Below are 19,594 nucleotides of genomic sequence, written 5' to 3'. Positions count from 1 at the left end.
CACTAACCTTATCGACCTCCCACCATGCAGGATAAAGTTTAGCTTGTCCATTGCCCAACGCAAATGATTCATCTCGTTGATTCTTCAAGTGAACGGCGTTAAAAGACGTCGGCATAATTGTATATCGTGTATTTCTTTTATTTTCCTTAAGTTTCCTAATTATTAGAAGATGTGACACCCACGCATCGATATAACGCCATGTGAATCGGGCTCTTGAATGGTGGGAGGGACCTCTTCAACGATGACAGTGGCCTCTTGAACGGTGGGAGGGGACTCTCGAGGAATGATAGGGGCCTCTTCAACGATAGGAGTGGACTCTTGAGGGATGACAGGCGAGTCGGGCTTCTTCTTGCGGTGTCTTCGCACTATTGGGGTATACGGAGACTTAATAGCACGTGCACGCCGTCTGATGCGTGAACTCTGTCGTGCAAGAAAAACCCGACGTAAAGCATCCACCTTATCGGTCCGCTAAATAATTAAATACAAATATCAGTAAATAAACAGACATGATATTTAAACAGTGAAAACAAAGATAAATATATTTCAAACTTTCAACCAAAAGACAAAACAAAGACAAATACTAACTTCACAGTGTTAAAGTAAAAAGTTTAGCAATTTTGGCAGTAACCGAATAAATTTACTAAGCAATCTAAGTGAAATGGTTAATTTAAGTGAAATTACGAGTAAATTTATCATCAAGTTAAATATGGAAAATCTTAAACTTACCTTGTTGCGTAGAGTATGAACCTCATTCTGCAACGATACTACCATCTCACGTAGAGCGGCAACCTCACCACGTAAAGTAGACACCTCCACACGCCATGCACCATCGTTATCAAGTAGAGTACCGATCTCCTCACGCAAGGCATTGACCTCATCACGTAACTCCCTTGACTCATCCTGTGGAGGTGGAGAATAGGGAGATAGAAGTCGTGGCATATTTGCCGGTCGCCTATCATGAGGTAATGGTGGAGAAGAGGCTCGATGATGTGACGGGATAGGTGATGGCTCTCGTTGTAGAGGTGTATAGTCGGGTCGATCAGGTGATAGCTCTGGGTGAGGTGATGGCTCTCGAAGTGGAGGAAGTGGAGGCTGCTCATCATTCGTGCCATCAAGAAAACGCTGACTAGCTTGCCACCAATCAGTGGCAAGCTCAGCCTCCGTGGGTGTCAGTCTCATTAATGGAATGTTGGCCTCCTAAAAATATAAAAACTCAAACAAAGTTAAACGTCTACTATTAATAACTTGTTTATATATGATAGTATTTGTGTTAACTTACATTATTTATTGTCGCATATGGTATTAAGTCTTCCCAATCCAACAGACGTTTCCTCTTCCAGGAAATAGCCCTGGGAATATCATTTGAAGTTTTTATTGCATATGTCTTCATGGCGGGAAAGGCCTCGAATATCCAAATCTACAAACAATATAATAACAAACATTAGTAATTGTTAAATAATTAATTATAATTTTGAAAACATTATATAGAAATTCTTACCTTAAAGGCCCAAACAAAGCCTGACAAAGTGTATTTCGACCCATCGCCCCGCAAACTTTTGCGGTCATCAAAGGGAGACGACAACTTAGTCCAGGTAGCTTTCCATATATACGAACCCCACGAAAACAGATTCCATGCATTTAGGTCCTCTACCAATAATATTAGCTCCTGAGGAATAGGTTGTCTGGCCTCTCTGCCTAAAAAGCCGGTATACAAAAGTAGTAGAAGGCATACTCGGACAACATCGACGTCATTCATCCGAGTAAAACCATCTTTCTTATTAAACAATTTCTTCATGTCGTCGACGTGTAAGTTCGGCTTCTCTATTGACTCATCAGGAAAAACCCTGGATAACCATGATGGGCGGGTGATATGACGAGTGTACCGGCCTACATCATCGTGTCCGAATCGTAGACCAGTGATTAAGCAGAACTCCTTCCGCCCAAAACAAGTATACGCCGGTGGAAAATGAAACCATATCTCTTCCTCACCACGTTGTATACTGTCGGGTAGATCGCTAGTCATGGTCTGAAGCCACAAATGGGTCAAACTAGCATCTCCACCCGGATGCTGTACTCTCAGCCATGGCCCGAAGCAGGTTTCTTCAAACAATTTTCTTTGTGCAGGTGAAAGCTTCGAAGCAATTGTAGTGGCTAGGCTAACTTTATTCCTTAATGTCAATGAAGCAGAAAAAAATTTCTACAAAAAAACAATAAACATACCAAGTTAGATATACCAAAAACTACACTGTCAAGATATACCAAAAACAAAACAATAAACATAAATAGTAGTTTATTCTTGAAACTAAAATTTGCAACACTGTTTTTATCTTTTGGTTGAAATGAAAATCGCAACGAGATAATTAGAATCGCAACGCGGAAATGACTATCGCAACGAGAGAATCGCAACGCGAAATGACTATCGCGACCAGACAATCGCAACGTGAAATGAAAATCGCAACCGCGAAATAAAAATCGCAACGCGAAATGAAAATCGCAACGCGAAATGAAAATCGTAATGCGATTTTTGTTTCGCGTTGCGTTTTTTATTTCGCGTTGCGATAGTTATTTCCGCGTTGCGATTTTCATTCTCGAAACTATTCTTCTTCTGCATTACTTCAACCAAAAGACAAAACAAAGACAAATACTAACTTCACAGGCTAAACAGTTTAGCAGTATTGGCAGCAATCAAATGAATTTAATAAGAAATCTAAGTGAAATGGTTAATCTATTATTGAAATTACCAGTAAACTTATCATCAATCTCAATATGAAAAACCTAAAATAATGCAAAAATTTCAAAATAAAAATAAAAAAAACTAACCCTCGGAGGTTGATTTTCCATTTCTGAATGATTGTGAGGGATTTTTGACTGTGAATGGTTGTGAGGGATTTCGCCGGCGATGGGGACGGAAATCTTCGGAGATGGGGACGGATTTCGCCGTAGAGAGTGAGAGATGGAGATGGGACTGAGTGTTGTGATTTTGGGTTTGAGGTTATGAGTTGCGATTACTGTGGACGGTTCAGTTTCCGATTTATTAAGAAAAAATTCGTGTTTGGAATTTGAAAAAAAAATACGCGTTAATACGAATGTCGCTATGTAAATCGCGTTGCGAAAGTCAGAATCGCGTTGCGAAAGTCAGTATCTCGTTGCGATTTTGTATTATCGCATTGCGATAGTCAGTATCGCATTGCGATTTTCCCAATTCGCGTTGCGATTTACTTATTCGCATTGCGAATTGGGAAAATCGCAACGACACTGTATACCATCGCAACGCGATTTCCAACTATCACAACGCGAAATGCAACACAAATTTGAGATAATGGAGATCGCGTTGCGAATTAGCGATCGCATTGCGATTTTGTTGGTCATTTTGGCAAATCCGGAAAAAGTTGATTAAAATCGTATATTATATGGGATTTTTGGTCACTGAGGTTATTTTCTCTTTACTTTATTGTTGTTAGATTTTCTTAATTTTTTATGTATATTTTAACGTATTTAAAGTAATATTTTCTCTTGGTCATTTTTTTAATAAATGATATTATAGTTAGTGATAATTTTGAATTCTCGGTGTAAGTTTCTTCTTTTTGGTTTTCTTATTGGTCTATGTTTATTTAGGATTTCATGGTTGCTTATTCTTTTGATATCTGGTTCCTATGTTTATTTGTATATAGTATCTTGTTGGTTCTCGGACGTTTGTGTCAGATGAGACTACGGTTAAAGGATGATTCGTTTTTTATTCATTCACTTTGGATGTTCAAGTTTTCTTCCTACATGTTTGATGCTTTGGGGAGTCAGAGTGGTCCATCTCTATATGTCATTAACTCAATTATTCAAACTCTTACTTATAAAGATATCAATAGTCGATCACTGATATATTTTGCTTATAATAGACTTAAATGTATGTATTTTGTATGCATGTGACAAGACTTTCTTGATGCTATTTTATTATACTAATGAATATATTAGAGTTTTACTTTAGAAAAATAAACTTACAATAACACCGAGGCCTACAAATAAAATAAAATAGAGGACAATAGTGTTGATACAAGTGGTTGAGATTAAGGAAATAAAATTTATAAGATTAACTTTGAATCCTATTACCGTCACTCTTTATGAATAATCTATAAATTTCTACGTAATTTTCAATTAAGTCTAGAAGACACCCTAACTTAAACTTTATATAACAAAAAAAAAAGGCTAAACATTTTTTTCAATAATAAGATTCTTTTTTTAGGAAACATTTTTTTCAAAAAAGGGTACCGCTTGCTCTTCTCCTTTCCTTTTGCTTAATATTATAGGTGCGTTTGGTTCACGGAATGTAAGATTATCAGTGGGAATAAAAGATTATCAGGGAATACGATTACTTGGAATGTTGTATTTTGTGTTTGGTTGGTTTAGCAGGAATGTAAGATTACCGTAATAGGTTAAAGGAATAAAAGATTATTGGAATATATATTTAACCAAATTGTCCTTATTATATATTTGTATAATATTACAAATTATAAAATATTTATATATTTTTTAAAAAAAATTAAATTCATAATATTTATATAATTTTTTTACAAAATTAAAAATATAAAAAAAGTTTAATGAAAGGGTAAATTTTTTTTAACCTTTTTAACTTCATATAAAATTTTAATTATAGATTTTTTTTTTGTAAATCTAAAATAATTTAAAGATAAATTTGTAATTTAACATTCGTATAATTTTTATTATTTAATGACAGAAGACGAATATTTTTGAAAAAAAAATAAAAAATTAAAGGCATTTTAGTTCAAAACACTGATAATGTTACAATACCTAAGGAAATAAAGATAATGACCGGAGAATTTCGCTAATCTGAAATTTTGAATCTCAATCCAAAGTAGGAATGGAGCCTTCTTCTGTCACTGGAAATTCTTCCTCTGGCAATGGCCTCGACCAGGAGCATGTTCTGAATCATGGGTGGGTTTTAGGGTTCATTTAAAAAAAAATGTTCTTTTTTTTAATTGTATTGATTTGCTGAATTTTTCTACTGACTGGATGAGAGGCCATTTTTTTTTTAATTTTAGAGGCACGGATTCGAACCCTGAGATTAATGGAGAAGAAGAGCAAGAACCAGACGAAGAGCAAGTTAGGCGCACATTGCAAGTTATTTCTACTGCTGGGAATTTTTGGTATAGAAAATTTCTTTTCCCCTTCAGTTGTATTTGCATATGGATTTGGTGTCTTCATATTATACAATGTTGTGAACCAACATATTGGTGATTCATACAACTTTGGTTGGGGTTGGCCAACATACACCCTTGAGTTCATGAAAGAACGCTTCTTCATCTTGATATGTAGATTCTCTTGGCCAACAACTTCAAAATTTTGTATATAGGAAATGTTGTTTTCTAGAATCATGAGATACAAAGGAAGGTTAAGTATTCTTGGTCTTGGTAATTGTTTTTCTGTACCTAAGTTGATTGCATTATGCAGTCACAAGAACACTACTGCAGAAGATTTAGTGATATAAATTGTATCTCTCAGTTGGACTTCCCAGTTAAATCAAGAGATCAATAATAGAAACAATTTGGGGAACAACTAGGGTTGTATGGAATCAGAGGACATCTGTACATCTCCCAACAGTACAGAATAATATAGTTGAATATATATGCAAAAACTTTTCCAAAAATATAATTACACGCCTTTTTAGAGGAATCTCTTTGAGAGACTAGCTCTTAGTAGGTTAAAACTTACAACTGAAGAGGTGTTTGCCAGACTTCATCGTTAACTTTTTTTTAATGCTGAACAAGAGAGTTCTTCATCTTTGCATCTTATTAAGTGCGAGGTAATCCAACATAGCCACTTGTCAGAATTGCATTTAGAAAATATTTACTTAATATACAAAATTATTGTAGTAAGAAATAATTATCAGCTGAGTAGGTGTTTGCCAGACTATCAAAGTTTGCTTTAAAGGCTTATTGGGTCTTCCATCATGGACTCATCCTTAGAAGGTTTGAGGTGGATTTTGCAGAGGGAATTTGATAGTTTATAAGAACAGGATTGTGTGTCAATTAGTTTTCCTAAATCCCAAAAGTTGTCTGACACGTAAAATTTGATACTTCCACATATAGTTTTATACATCCTTTATTTTGTCAAACATTTGTTTTTTATGATGTTAAGGGAATATGAAAGAGAATAAATACAGATTTTACTGTAATTCTTGTTTTCTGTATTTATTGAAGGCATAGTTGGGATAAACTGAAAGCATGCTATCCTTTCAATTGAAACTGGTTATTTTCGTGTTCTCTAATCTCTTTGACAATGATATATAATTCTTTTGATTTATATATCTTAACTCGGGATTGTTATGGATTTACTGCCCTTTGTGGATAGTGAAATATGATAGATTCTCTTTCAGCAGTATTTCTTCATTTAGATTTTATTCTTAGTTCTTTCACTAATTTATCATAAAGGTTCTATCGGAGTATCCCGAGGCAAAAATGACAATTGATGAACAAAATGCTTCACTGGGTGAAACTTACCTAGGGTTGGTTACACGCCTAGATGAAGGTACTTCCCCAACCAAGTTTACTAATGTATCCCAAATGTAAGCAAAAAAGTTGGTATTAAAGCATCCATGTGATTTTAGAAGGAAAAATAACCTTAGCAATGGGTGGGCTCATTTTTCTTGTTTCTAGGTGTGAATTAGTTGACAAGGTTGAAGTTGCATTTTTTTGCTGCTATGCATCAGATGATATTCATAGGGACACCCTTAATCTTTCTCTCATTCTTGAGCGGGAAAATAACAAAAGCATTCTTGTAGATGCATATTGCATTTCCTCTTTGCTTAGTGATTCCCCTAGAAGATATTACTGGTGCACTAAGTGATGGTATCCGTGGAGTCAAATTCTGGATTATAGGTGATTAAATAAAGAATAATTCATGCTCCCTACCTCCCTCTCTTTGTGAAGCAATTGTTTCAAATTTTTGTAGTTTCTTGTTCTGGTATTCATTTTCCCCTTTTGCAGAGCTTCATTGTTTCATTGAGGGCCCACCGTTTACCCTTCAAATAATCTGTGAGGTGATTACTTTGTAGTATATTCCATATGTTGATATTGTTACTTTCTCGTTCTTCTTCATTTACCACGATAATCATCTTTTTACTATAATTTTAATTATTCCTAAATTGGTTTTGTTTATTTGCATTTATGACTTTATGGCACTCTACGCAAATGCAGCCAGTACTGAAATTTTATGTACAATTTTAACATTTTGTGATATTTCAGTGACTATCTTCAAACTTAAGACTCTTGAAGTATGGGATCTAACAAAATTCTTGAAGCGATAAATGCAATGATATCTTTTCTATTTACTTATATCAAAATTTAATTTATTTTAGCACAGATTTTTTGCTCAACAGATCTTACTTGCTGTAAGAAGCATCTATCCAAAACTCTCAAAGCTTGCCCTAGCACTAGGAAAGGTATGGTAATAAAAACTTGTTGCTATTTAGTTACACGTTGATTGAAAGCTTTTGAGACCTTTTGAATTTTGTTGATTCTGCAAATCATGGAGCTTCTATAAGTGATGATTGAGTATGCATTTTAAATTTGTTTGGTCATACTTGTAATTCTTTAAAACTGTCCAATGTAGTCTTTATGGTCAGGGATGAGGCCAGAATTTTGGGGGTGAAATTGAATTAAAAATTTGGTGAATGCAATTTTACCACTGTATTAATTTAAATTTTTACAATTTCTAATGGGACTAAACAATAAATCTATCTCTGTTTTTCCCCTCTAAAATTCTACTCTTTTCCAAGTCCAATTCAATTTGTGCTACTATTTCCTTTGATAATATGTCGATGTTGCATGCACGATGGATTCTTTCCAGATAATTGATATGAGTTTAACACAAGAAATCAAAAGGATATCAGAAATCTGATATGGGCTTTTTTATCAAACGATTCAACGAAGTGCAAATGTGCTAGTCAATGATTTTTGTGTTCTCTTATTCCGTTAGTATATGTTATGTTTTTCTACTCAGTGTGAAGTGTTTAACTTTTGATACTTTTTAGAATTTGCTGGTAACCTCTACATTGACGGCCTGCACCAAACCCTACCCGGAAACGATGCCTCCAGAACCAGAAAAGGCAAGCAAAGAAGCTAAACCATAGTCTAATTTGATCCAATGGGGTTCAACCCCTGGCAGCAGGAGAGAGGGATGAGATAATGACAGAAGCGGATGCCGGTATCGAAGAGATGACCATTGATATGGATGCCTTCCAAGAAATAGTGGGACCATCCGAAGCCAATTCCATAGAATGGTGGACTACTCTGTTGTATTTATGTCACAATTTTGAAGGAACCTTGGGGAATAAAGCAACAATGGGTCACGGAATTCGGTCCTTTGGAGGGACTGAAACGAATATTTTCCCTGGATGTGTAGTTGTAAGATTGTGAACAGGTGACGGTGTATTTGTTGAACCATTTAGCTTGCAAGTGTTTTTTAATTGCTCCTTGTTGTGGCTTTGGTAAATGATTAAAGCATACTCATCAACTTCTCCGTGTAGATTCATTGATTTGCTCAAAGGTTGGATTATTTGTTTAGTTTAGTATATTTAATTCGATTTGGATCGATCTGGTTCAGTTTAAATTAAAATTTTAATATAATAATAATATTTTTATTTAATTTCTTCTAGTTATAATCTGATCCAAAACCTGCTTATATTTCATATGAACTTTTTTTTTCTACCTTTGTGAGAGAATAGTAACGGTAAATTTATCATTATTATTTAATTTTTAAGGAAGTAAAGGATTATGAATTAGAATTATGGATTTTATGATATTTTTAATTGATTTATGTTTATGAAGTAAAATAAAAAAATAAAAAACGATATTTGACCACCAAATTAATAATATTTAATGTCTTACTAGTTAAAAAATTATATATCGTTAACATAATTCATCAATAATATAAGTAATTAAAATGTTATTTTTAAATTTAGTGATAAAAGAATAAACATTTAACGAAACAAAATTTATCATTTCGGAAGTTCACCCAAAAGATTAAACAAATATACAAGGAAAAGGGTGGAGCTTCGGGTGTCGAACTCCATTAGTAAAAAGGAAAAACAGCTACTGCTGAAGCGGTAGCGTTAACAAGCTTACTGGGAAACCCTACCTACCAAACCGCCGTCTCTCGCCGTCTCTTAACTCTTTCTTCTTCAGCCGCCGATAAGAGCTCAGGTATGCTCTTCAGCTTCTTAATCTTCGTTTTATTTTCACCTCTGCCTTTCCATCTGTTTTCGATGATTTGGAAGATAGTATGTCGACTGCACCTACGGATCTCAGAATTCAGAAGAAATTACGATAATATTTAGATAGTTTGTAATTAAAAAAATTTGAAGAATCTAGCTGATCTTTCGTTCTTTGCGCTCTTATGCGGATTGAGATTTGTATAATATAGTTGAAGGGAGTGTTGTTAGATTGGATATAATAAACTTAACGTGGACCTTGGATTATTGACTAAATGATCGCTTAATTTCCTAAAGCTGCCACTGCTTCATCTTGTTTCTTTGCCTATCCACTTGTCTTTTTCCATTTCCTATTTTACCTTTTAGGTTTGTGTTCTAACAGCGTAAACCTCTTAAGTTAAAAATTATTCATTGTCATTTTTCTACCTTGTGGTTCAATCTATGTCTTTGCTGTATGTTTTCTTTACAGTTTATTGTCTCGCTCTTTGCAACACGAAATGGCCGAAAGTCATGGAACTGACAAGAACATCGAGATCTGGAAAATAAAGAAGCTAATCAAGGCACTGGAATCTGCAAGGGGAAACGGGACCAGCATGATATCCCTTATAATGCCTCCTCGTGATCAGATATCCCGTGTCACGAAGATGTTAGGTGATGAATTTGGAACTGCATCGAACATCAAAAGTAGGGTCAACCGTCAGTCTGTGTTGGCTGCCATTACTTCTGCTCAACAGAGGCTGAAGCTCTATAACAAGGTGCCCCCTAATGGGCTGGTTCTCTATACTGGGACGATTGTTACTGAAGATGGCAAGGAAAAGAAGGTGACCATTGATTTTGAACCTTTCAAACCGATAAATGCTTCCTTATATCTTTGCGATAACAAGTTTCATACTGAAGCTCTGAATGAGCTTTTAGAGTCTGATGACAAGTTTGGATTTATAGTCATGGATGGTAATGGCACGTTATTTGGTACGCTAAGTGGGAACACGAGAGAGGTACTTCATAAATTCACTGTTGATCTACCAAAGAAGCATGGAAGAGGAGGACAGTCAGCTCTGCGTTTTGCTCGTCTGAGAATGGAGAAGCGGCACAACTATGTGAGGAAAACCGCAGAACTGGCCACCCAGTTCTTTATTAATCCTGCAACCAGTCAGCCCAATGTTTCTGGGCTGATACTGGCGGGTTCGGCTGACTTCAAGACCGAATTGAGCCAGTCTGACATGTTTGATCCTCGTTTACAAGCCAAGATTTTGAATGTCGTTGATGTCTCATATGGTGGTGAAAACGGTTTTAATCAGGCTATTGAGCTCTCTGCTGAAATACTGTCGAATGTGAAGTTCATACAAGAAAAGCGATTAATTGGAAAATACTTTGAAGAGATAAGCCAGGATACCGGAAAGTATGTGTTTGGCGTAGATGATACATTGAAGGCTCTGGAAATGGGTGCTGTAGAAATCCTTATTGTGTGGGAAAATCTAGAGATCAATAGGTACATGCTAAAACACAGTACAACTGGAGAAATTATCATCAAACACCTGAACAAGGAGCAGGAAGGTGGTCTGAGCAACTTCCGTGATCCTGAAACCTCTGCAGAGCTGGAAGTTCAGGAAAAAATGCCCTTGCTCGAGTGGTTTGCCAACGAGTACAAGCGCTTCGGTTGCTCTCTTGAATTCGTCACGAACAAATCCCAGGAAGGATCACAGTTTTGCAGAGGATTCGGTGGCATTGGAGGTATCCTACGCTATCAGCTCGACATAAGATCGTTTGATGAGCTATCCGACGGAGATGTTTACGAGGATTCTGACTGATTGATAACGCACTGCTCAAAGCTGGCATGATGGTTTGAGAGGCCTATACAAGCCCAGATGTGTTTCGTTACTATTTTTCACTTTTTGATCCCAAGAACAAAATATAGACAATGTTAGTTTGAGTTTTGCCAATTTGTGGTGTTGTTTTTTTGTCAATTGGATTGTGATTGTTTGTAATCAGATCTTGTTCCACGCAACTGTTTCATCTGAACCCTCTCTTCTTGAAGCGAATTGGCCGCCCTTTACCATTAATGCTCTGAGATTATACGTACCAATTGCTTAAAAGGACTGTTCTTTAATAAATAAAAAAATCATCTTATATTGAATATACGTAGTTTCAAATAATCATATAATGTATGAAAGAATCAATTAATTTGAGGAAACTGAAAACAAAAAGGTTGGCTATTGGATTTGACGGGTAGTTAATTCCCTGTTTAGAATTAGTTTCCCCGACTCACTCCTCTCGAAAAGTTTCTCAACCAACTCATCCCAGTTTGTCCCTCTAGAGCTCAACTCCGGTTTGGCTTTTGGGTTATCTCCGTTGTTGGCTTCGACAGCCTCTGTTTCCGTTTCCATTTCCTCAATCCCAATCTCAATCGTTTCACCGGCTATGGGTACGGCGTAAGGGATATTCAAACTGACAGCTTTTTGCAATGCATCTTCGTGTTCTTTCTCAAGGGTCTTCAACCTCTCCAGTTTCTGTATTTTCGGAGGAACAGTTATCGTCTCGGATTTATTCTCCCTCATAACCTGTAGGAACCAACAATTAAGCTATTGCAGATAATCCAAGGTCCGAGAACGAAGCTATTAAACCAAAAGGAGGAGCACTCACTTCCAAAGCCTTCTCTGATTCCCTTTCGATCCAAATTATTCCGTGATCGGCTGTTGCGTTACAAGATAAAACGATACGTTCAAACCTCTCGTCGACAGGAATGGCTGTTCGGACTTCTGGAGGAAACCTCCCACATCTAGGAACTCGAATCACATAGTAAACTTGATATCAAATAAACAGACAACCTCACCATAATCTAAAAATAGAATTGTAACTAATATTGGTAACCCATCATTCGAGGATCAAAGTAAACACAAAATGCACAAGTCGATGCAAACATGAAAAAGAAGCAAGAGTCTGAAAATGCCGGTACCTGCAAAACTTTCTCTCGACTATATGATACATTCGTCCAGGAGCATAAAGTCGTCTCGGATCTTTAAGTTTCCTACCTTCTGGTATGAAAGTATCCCTCAAGCAAACAAGAAATATCAAGCAGGGCAAGCTGCCCTAAGCATCAAATAACAGTAGAAACAAGAAAGTTGTAAGAGAAAAATAAATGAAAAGATGCAAAAGCAAACAAGAGAAACAAAGTACCAGAATATTGACTTGAAGATATCTTCCAAGGGTGTGGCTGTCCTAGGCAAGAAATCATCCTGCGAAACAATTACAAATAATCTAAATTCACTGAATGAAGGTGATTAGGAAACATTACTTATATAAATGCAGGCCGAAAAAAGTTGCGTATCGACTATAAAGCAAGAAAGAAACCAATCTCCCACTCTGGTACAAAATGTTTGAATGCTAACATAGGGTTCGTTACTTTCGAATACATCGATCATCTGGATTCAAATGCGAAGAATCCATCCATGAATTGTGAAAATCATAGTTATAAATAATGATTAAACTTGTACTAGATAGTAATGGACTCAAAAAGAACATGGTTCTTATTCATTCCATTCTTCCTAGCTTGGAAGGCAGTCATCACTTTTTCGTTTCCATATACTATTTTGCTACTTTCTCTCCTCGGAATATGTACCGGCATAGACTCGAATTATGTTCGCCGACTTTATTTGCAGACATTATACTTCCATTAAAGCTAAGAAAACTCTAACCATTCTGTATTAGGCCCATACCATATTCGAATCGAACAATAATTTGAGGAGAAAAAAGAGATAAGCTCACCTGCAAGACAATGGAGTGAATAACATCAGCATACTTGACAGCCAAGTTTAGTGACATACACCTGGCCGGCGCCAACGCATAGCACCGAATCTTATTCCGGGGAATCCCACCCAATCTATCCCTGTGATTAACCAGCACCACCGTCATCAAAGCCGCAACTCCCGACCCCAACGAATGTCCGGCGAGAATCAGCTGATATTCCCTCCCGGTGTCTTCCCAAACCCTCTTCAACGTCTGGCTCTCCTCGTTCAACAACCAAACCGCCGATTTCAACAGCCCGTGATGGACATACCCTCCATCAAACATCTGCATCCCCAACCTGTTATCCAAAAGCAATTTATAGTCGCTGTCTTTGACCAAGTTGAGTCCCCTAATTGCCACCACGATTTCCTTCCTGTCGTGGTCGGCGTAGATAAGGTAGGGCGGAGAACGACCGAGAGTTTGTTCATAGTCGGCGTGTTTCAAGACCCAGTCTGGGTTGAGCCTGTAGCCGCCGTCTGGAGGGCACTGGGGGTTTCTGAGATCGGGTTCGTAGACGGCTAGGATTAAACGACAGAGTCTTGGGACAGGGTGGAACTCGTCGTGGGTAGCTAATGGCCAGGTTTCACTGTCGTCTGAACCGACACGGGTGCAGCGTTTCAATGCCCAACGCGAACAGCCAAACACGAGAGCGCACTCGACACCGCAAGAGACAGACATTTAAGAAGGAATTGGGTAACAGATTTTAAGCGATGCTTGTAATGAAAAAAAAAAGATTCGGACAGAAGAGAGAGAGAGAGATCAGATTACATAGAAATGTGAAATTCCGACATCCACGAACGAAAACGTTTCAACTCTGTACAACCTTTACTCTTTCTGGTCGTTGCTTTGGTGCTTGTCTTGGAGTTTCAGCTACTCGGTATTTTCCACGTAAACTAAATATACACACATTTATTCTTTTTCTATTACCGTTTTTTTTTCAAATTTAAACGAAAACAATCTATTTTTTAATTAAGTAATTTGGTGTATAATGAAAAATATTTTGTATTTTTAAATAAATAATATAATAATTTATTATTTAATTAAAATTTCTGGTTTTGTGATGGTAATGGAAAATAATTAAATATAGGTTGTGGTGATTTATCTACTATTAACTTGCTTAGTTTAGTGGCTAATCCTTTAGGGGATGTTTGGATTAAGGAATGTGGGATTCTCATGAGAATGAAATCCACATTCCCATGTTTGGTTGGTCAGGAATCTTATTCCCAGTAATGTTTTATTACCAATAGTAGATTTTTTGGGATATATTACTGGGAATGTCATTACCTCCATTTCCTTAGGTATTGTTGGATTACCGGCGTTTTGGACTAAAATGCCCTTAAAAAAAAATTTCTTTCAAAAATATTATTCTTCTGTCATTGAATAATAAAAATTCTACGAATGTTAAATTACAAATTTATCCTTAAACTATTTTAGATTTACAAAAAAAATCTATAATTAAAATTTTATATGAAGTTCAGGGATTAAAATAAAATTTTACCCTTTCATTAAACCTTTTTATATTTTCAATTTTTTAAATAATATATAATTTTTTTTATGAATTTAAATTTTTAAAGAAAATATATAAATATTTTCCAACTTGTTAAAAAACAAATATATAATAAGGACAATTTGGTCAAATATACATTCCAATAATATTTTATTCCTTTAACCAAACACGGTAATCTTATATTCCTGCTAAACCAACAAAACACAAAATACAACATTCTCAGTAATTTTATTCCCTGGTAATCTTACATTCCCACTAGTAATCTTACATTCCATGAACCAAACGCAACGTTATTGCCTTACTTGGAGGACAAGGGTTCAATCCCCTAGCTATGCCCAAATTTTGTTAGTTTTATTTCATAGGGTGGCACCTATTGGCTGAATAAAAATAAAAAATAAAAAAATTATTTGATTGCTGACATGGAAATTTAAAAATAATAAAAAAATTATCACGTTAATCTAGTCGTTAAGTTTTTAACGAGTATCAAAATGAAACAAAAACTAAACATTAAGTATGATTTTATAAAAATTGAAAGTTTAAGCACCAAAACATACCAAAAGTAAAATTTTAGGTACTAAAAACATAATTTACCCTAAATAACTCATGTTTAAATTTTTAACTAATTTATAATTATCAACGAATTTGTAATTATACGTTAAATATTTTATAATTTTAAAGTTTTATTATAAATTAAATTAATAATACTTATCATTGGTCGTTGAGCGTGGAAGAATCAACCATGCAATAATGCTGGTATTCATATGATGCTAAAAGAATACAGGAGTTGAATGAGTTATTGCGAAATCATCACCTCCACTTCATTTTGTACAAAACCGAATAGGCCTGAACCCAAAATAACAGGGGAAAACCTCCCATTGACCCAACTACTCCACTCAAAATTTTTTGCTTAAAATAAATTGCACAACATCCTACAAGAAGATTACACTCCACAGCATAACCTTGATTACCACTAACACCGTACCGAAACCTCCCCCGCTGTAAAAATTCCGACCCGGTGAATCCGAACTTATTGAGTTCATCGACGGTGCTGTTATATTTACCCTGGTTCCATTCCTTCCAAGGCTGCATCATACATCAACAAATAAAAGTGAAGGACAAGTGAAAAAAAAGCTAAGCCAAAGGGGTAAAAAGTTGTTATTTCTTTTTACCTTCCTGGAAAAATACAAGAACCGTGACCTGTGAAAAGACGCAAACTTGGATTAGTTTCCTTCTCATGTAATCAATAATGTTGTTATATCAGTATCTATGTATGCGTGCTCTATGTTTATCTTACTTGGATCTGTTGTTGTAATATCTGCAACCCCATTGAAGTCACATGAGTCGGGAGTCTTCCCCATACAGTGATAGTAAGTGTCGAATGCATAAGTTGCATGTGCAATCACGTTATCGGGCTCATAACATGGTTTTCCCTGCAACAATGCCGAACAATCTACTTTTCCTGGTCCACATGCCCAATCTAAAGCAGCCTGCAACATCTTCGGATCAGCACCTTCCTTTGCCATGCAATAAGTTTGATTAGTGGTGTCATTTGCTAACAATGACCCTGAATCTGTCAAGCGTAGTATGTAAATAGGGTCACCATTTGAATCAAACAAACCCCAGTTCTTCTCCGAGATTGGCCCGGGTTTCTGGTCCTCATTATAGAGCTCGTAGATGTAAGTACTGACAGCAATTCCAGGGCGCTTGGGAGTTCCGGTTTTGTTTATCACATGGCGGATCAAGTTGCTGTTGTATGTGTTGGCGTTCTCTATTGTGGCATCTGGTTCTTTGAAATCACCTTTCGATGGCCAACCAGTTTCAGTCACTATAACAGGGATGTTAGTGAAGTTCAGAAAAGCCATGGCAAAATACGTAGCATCGACCATAGCATCAAAGACATTGGAGTAGTGGACAAGTGTGTTAGAGTCGACCGCTTCCTTTGTAGGAGGAAGAGGCTTGAAAAGTGCATAGTCTAGTGGAATCACACCATTTGATTGCATATAGTCATAGTAAGGGTATATATTAAGCATGAGAGGTGACCCCGTCGACTGCAAGAAATTAAGCATAGGGACCATAACTGGATTCCATGACCGGTTGAAAAAGGCCTGGGAAGGTGGGAAAGAATCAAGGATTATAGATGAAGCAAGAGGTGATGAAAGTTTGATTTGGTTGTCTAAATTCGATGCCACGAGGGCAGAGTGAACAAACTTCATGGCATTCACAAGCACTGGTGCTGCATTAGGAAGAGTAGTGAAAACCTCGGAACCAACACAAATTGCAGTGATGTTGGTTGCTGGATAATGTGCAACGATGTTCCGAGAGACCCAATTAGCTGCAGTGGAATTCGATTGTCCGATGCCAAGAAGTTGTTCGTTGGGGATAGAAGCCATAACTCGAATCCCAGTATTTGCAAGAGCAACTAGCATTCCTCGGTCTGCATCATACAACCTAACATGTTGGATATTCTGGGCTTTAAGAAGAGCAACTACTTGAGTTGGGTGTGGCATGATTGCTAGATCTGTCCCTATATTCACTCCAATATATGGATCTGCAACAACAGAATTAGACCAAAATAGTTAAAACAGATCTCTCTACAGAGCAAATACGCTGATACCATTATCGCTTTACAGTCAATTAATCATGATCCTTAAAAATCCCTACTAAATTTAAAATAAGATGAGAATGTCCGATTCTGGTATCGAATTAAAGACAGTGTGACAACCCTATGTTACTCGGACTTAAGTGAAAGTGTCGGATATAGAATGCATCCAGCAAGACAGTCCTTCACTAAAATAGAAACCCCACCATGATCAGTAGATTTCCAACAAAGAAACTTATCCATGTGAACATTTCAATAAAAAAAATACAAACATGGGTGCATGGTAGCTACATCAAAAGCATTGAGACATGAACATATATATATAATAATGATGGTATGTTCCCTACTCCAAAGCCGGCAACATTTCCTAGATCCAGTAATCTTTTGACCATTTTATTTCGTTACCAAGGCAAGTGGAAATGCCACTGCCCGAGATTTTTCTCTTTTTCTTAAAGAAAATACAGTGAAGGCCTAAAATGAACCAATGGAATTACCTCTAGGATCTACCCTGCTGAACAATATTAGAGCTACATTGATCATTAAATAAAAAACCCGGATCCGTTCAACCGGAATCCGACAAATGCTTCGAGTCTGGCAAATATATAAAAAAATCGGATGATAGTTGAATCAGTTAAAAACCAGTTCAACCAATGTTTTATACATTAAAGATCTTGGTTTTGGGTTTCCATTTTCCTTTCCTGTATTCAGTTCAGCAAAAGAATGCAATAGTAGTGGGAAAAAATAAGAACAAAATGAGGGAAAAACTATTCCTTTAATCTACCCTGTCCCCAGCATCAAAGCTGGATTCCTCATTGTACACAGAGTATCCCCATTATAGTCGGTTATATACCTTTCTTCTTAGAAGAGTTATCAGTTACGTTCTCATTAGCTGACATGTAGGCCATATCATATATATATATATATGATTTTTTAATACCCCCAACTTCCCTTCTGTCCTCACTTATTCCCCAGTTTAATGCTTCAGACCTACCAAAATCCCCCAAAGCAAAGTAAAAGGGCAAAAGAATTTCATTACAGTCAAAAGACTTCCCCTCAAATACGTTTAAACAATACATTTTCATCAGGTTTCTAGCCTTCAAATGACTTGAAGAACATACAAAGGGAAGAAAAGAAAACCCAGAAAGCTGGTCGAAAAGTGATCGAGCTCATCAGTTGTAAGATCCCTTTAAATGAAGTATTAAGAAAAGATTGAGTAAATGGAAGAGTAGGACATAAAAAGCTTTACCTTCATCAGCTGTTGCTTGAGAAACGGCTAGAAGAAGAAGAACAACAACAAAAACATGAAGCCAGGCCATAGGTAAAAATATAAAAAAAAAACACCCTCGAATTATTCTCACGAAACAAACAGAAGCCAGAAAGAAGAGAGTGAGCTGAGGGATCCGGAAACAACTGGAAACGAGTAGAAAGGCAACGTGGGGCTCAGTTGAAGGAAACTAAGAGAAAGCAGAGAGAGAGAGAAGACGACTGAGGGAGAAAAGGGGCTTTGACCATACACATATTTAACAAATATTTACCTATTTAGCATAGTTTAATATATATTTTTTAAAGGGTTGCCCTTTCGATTGAGTTGACGAAAAACGTGTTTTCGGGGACGTGTTTTACCCGTATTTTCGCTGAGTTGGATGTCACGTGTCGAAGACGCATCCCTGGAGATGCACCTTTCGCCAGCTCGACTGCCACGTATTTTGTTTAATAATAAATATTTTATTTTTATTATTATTATAAATTAATAATATATTATGTAAAATGTTTCGATTATAATGTAAGAATTATCAAATGTATTTTGTTAATGTGTGTTAAAGGTAGAGTGAATTATCTACATTAATATGATAGAATAATATATGAAAACCAGTTTTGACTTTATTGTAGTTATAGGAAAAATGTATGAAATTATAATATTACACATATGGTTATATTATTACTTTTTATTTTGATTATCGATCTATTAATTTTATCAGTTAATTATTTAAATGTTATCAATCTAGTCATCTCTTATTAATATTTAACGAAAATATTGATGCATAAATTAATAAATTATTATAATTACATATTTAATCTTCAAGACTTACATATTTTATGAAATTAGTCTTATTGAAAATTTAATTTAATAAATTTAATCCTCCAATTAGAACATGAAATGTGTCATCGTATACATAAATTTTTTAATAACTTTTAATTTGTTTAATTTAATATTTTTCTCTACTTAGAAGGTGGAATTATTATTATATTTTAAAAAATTATAACTAATAATTAATTATTATATTAAATAAATATATTAAAAATATTTATGTATTTAAAAGTTAAAAAAATTATTTAGGTGTACATACATTGACAAATTATATAAATGCAATAACATTAGATTATTAGAAACAAAAACATTCATAATATTAATTTAATAAATTCAATCATTTAATCAGAACATGAAATGTGTCATCGTATACATAAATTTTTTAATAACTTTTAA

General features: G+C 35.7%; 3 protein-coding genes and 1 pseudogene across 4 annotated transcripts; 2 read left to right on the top strand and 2 right to left on the bottom strand.

Annotated features, from left to right (window-relative positions):
• Positions 1-4,852: 4,852 nt before the first annotated feature.
• Positions 4,853-8,454, top strand: LOC120152301 (annotated as a pseudogene).
• A 639-nt stretch (positions 8,455-9,093) lies between these two features.
• On the top strand, positions 9,094-11,259 carry LOC120152300 (eukaryotic peptide chain release factor subunit 1-3-like). Of its 2 annotated transcripts, none has more exons than XM_039164555.1 (2): positions 9,094-9,212; positions 9,690-11,259. In XM_039164555.1, the coding sequence occupies exon 2, from the start codon at positions 9,718-9,720 to the stop codon at positions 11,026-11,028; it is 1,311 nt and encodes a 436-aa protein (XP_039020486.1). In that variant the 5' UTR covers positions 9,094-9,212; positions 9,690-9,717; the 3' UTR covers positions 11,029-11,259. The 2 variants fall into 2 exon arrangements, with proteins under 2 accessions (XP_039020486.1, XP_039020485.1); XM_039164554.1 differs by having other exon boundaries at positions 9,095-9,212; positions 9,712-11,259.
• A 63-nt stretch (positions 11,260-11,322) lies between these two features.
• On the bottom strand, positions 11,323-13,845 carry LOC120152299 (diacylglycerol lipase-alpha-like). Its single transcript, XM_039164553.1, has 5 exons — positions 12,983-13,845; positions 12,395-12,453; positions 12,174-12,302; positions 11,861-11,996; positions 11,323-11,778 (listed from the first exon to the last, which is right to left on the bottom strand). Exons 1-5 carry the CDS (start codon positions 13,679-13,681, stop codon positions 11,431-11,433), a joined length of 1,371 nt encoding a protein of 456 aa, XP_039020484.1. The 5' UTR covers positions 13,682-13,845; the 3' UTR covers positions 11,323-11,430.
• Positions 13,846-15,378: 1,533 nt separating this feature from the next.
• Positions 15,379-18,525, bottom strand: LOC120152283 (glucan endo-1,3-beta-glucosidase 2-like). The gene is made up of 4 exons (XM_039164540.1): positions 18,356-18,525; positions 15,805-17,058; positions 15,680-15,707; positions 15,379-15,593 (listed from the first exon to the last, which is right to left on the bottom strand). The coding sequence occupies exons 1-4, from the start codon at positions 18,423-18,425 to the stop codon at positions 15,440-15,442; spliced, it is 1,506 nt and encodes a 501-aa protein (XP_039020471.1). The 5' UTR covers positions 18,426-18,525; the 3' UTR covers positions 15,379-15,439.
• Between the last annotated feature and the right edge of the window lie 1,069 nt (positions 18,526-19,594).

This window comes from Hibiscus syriacus, unplaced genomic scaffold, assembly GCF_006381635.1.
Source record: "Hibiscus syriacus cultivar Baekdansim isolate YM2019G1 unplaced genomic scaffold, ASM638163v2 tig00111088_pilon, whole genome shotgun sequence".
Classification (NCBI taxonomy): domain Eukaryota; kingdom Viridiplantae; phylum Streptophyta; class Magnoliopsida; order Malvales; family Malvaceae; genus Hibiscus; species Hibiscus syriacus.
Note: the sequence above shows the minus strand (reverse complement) of the source record. Positions and strands in the feature narration are given on the sequence as shown.

Excerpts from the sequence above, each read along its gene's own strand:
- LOC120152300 (XM_039164555.1), top strand. The coding sequence starts at position 9,718 with ATGGCCGAAAGTCATGGAACTGACAAGAACATCGAGATCTGGAAAATA.
- LOC120152299 (XM_039164553.1), bottom strand. The coding sequence starts at position 13,681 with ATGTCTGTCTCTTGCGGTGTCGAGTGCGCTCTCGTGTTTGGCTGTTCG. Across the intron at positions 12,454-12,982 it reads TTCACTCCATTGTCTTGCAG|GATGATTTCTTGCCTAGGAC; the intron begins GTGAGCTTATCT and ends ATTGTTTCGCAG. Across the intron at positions 11,779-11,860 it reads AATCAGAGAAGGCTTTGGAA|GTTATGAGGGAGAATAAATC; the intron begins GTGAGTGCTCCT and ends TGGTTCCTACAG.
- LOC120152283 (XM_039164540.1), bottom strand. The coding sequence starts at position 18,425 with ATGGCCTGGCTTCATGTTTTTGTTGTTGTTCTTCTTCTTCTAGCCGTT. Across the intron at positions 17,059-18,355 it reads TCAAGCAACAGCTGATGAAG|ATCCATATATTGGAGTGAAT; the intron begins GTAAAGCTTTTT and ends CTGTTGTTGCAG. Across the intron at positions 15,708-15,804 it reads TATTACAACAACAGATCCAA|GTCACGGTTCTTGTATTTTT; the intron begins GTAAGATAAACA and ends GTCTTTTCACAG.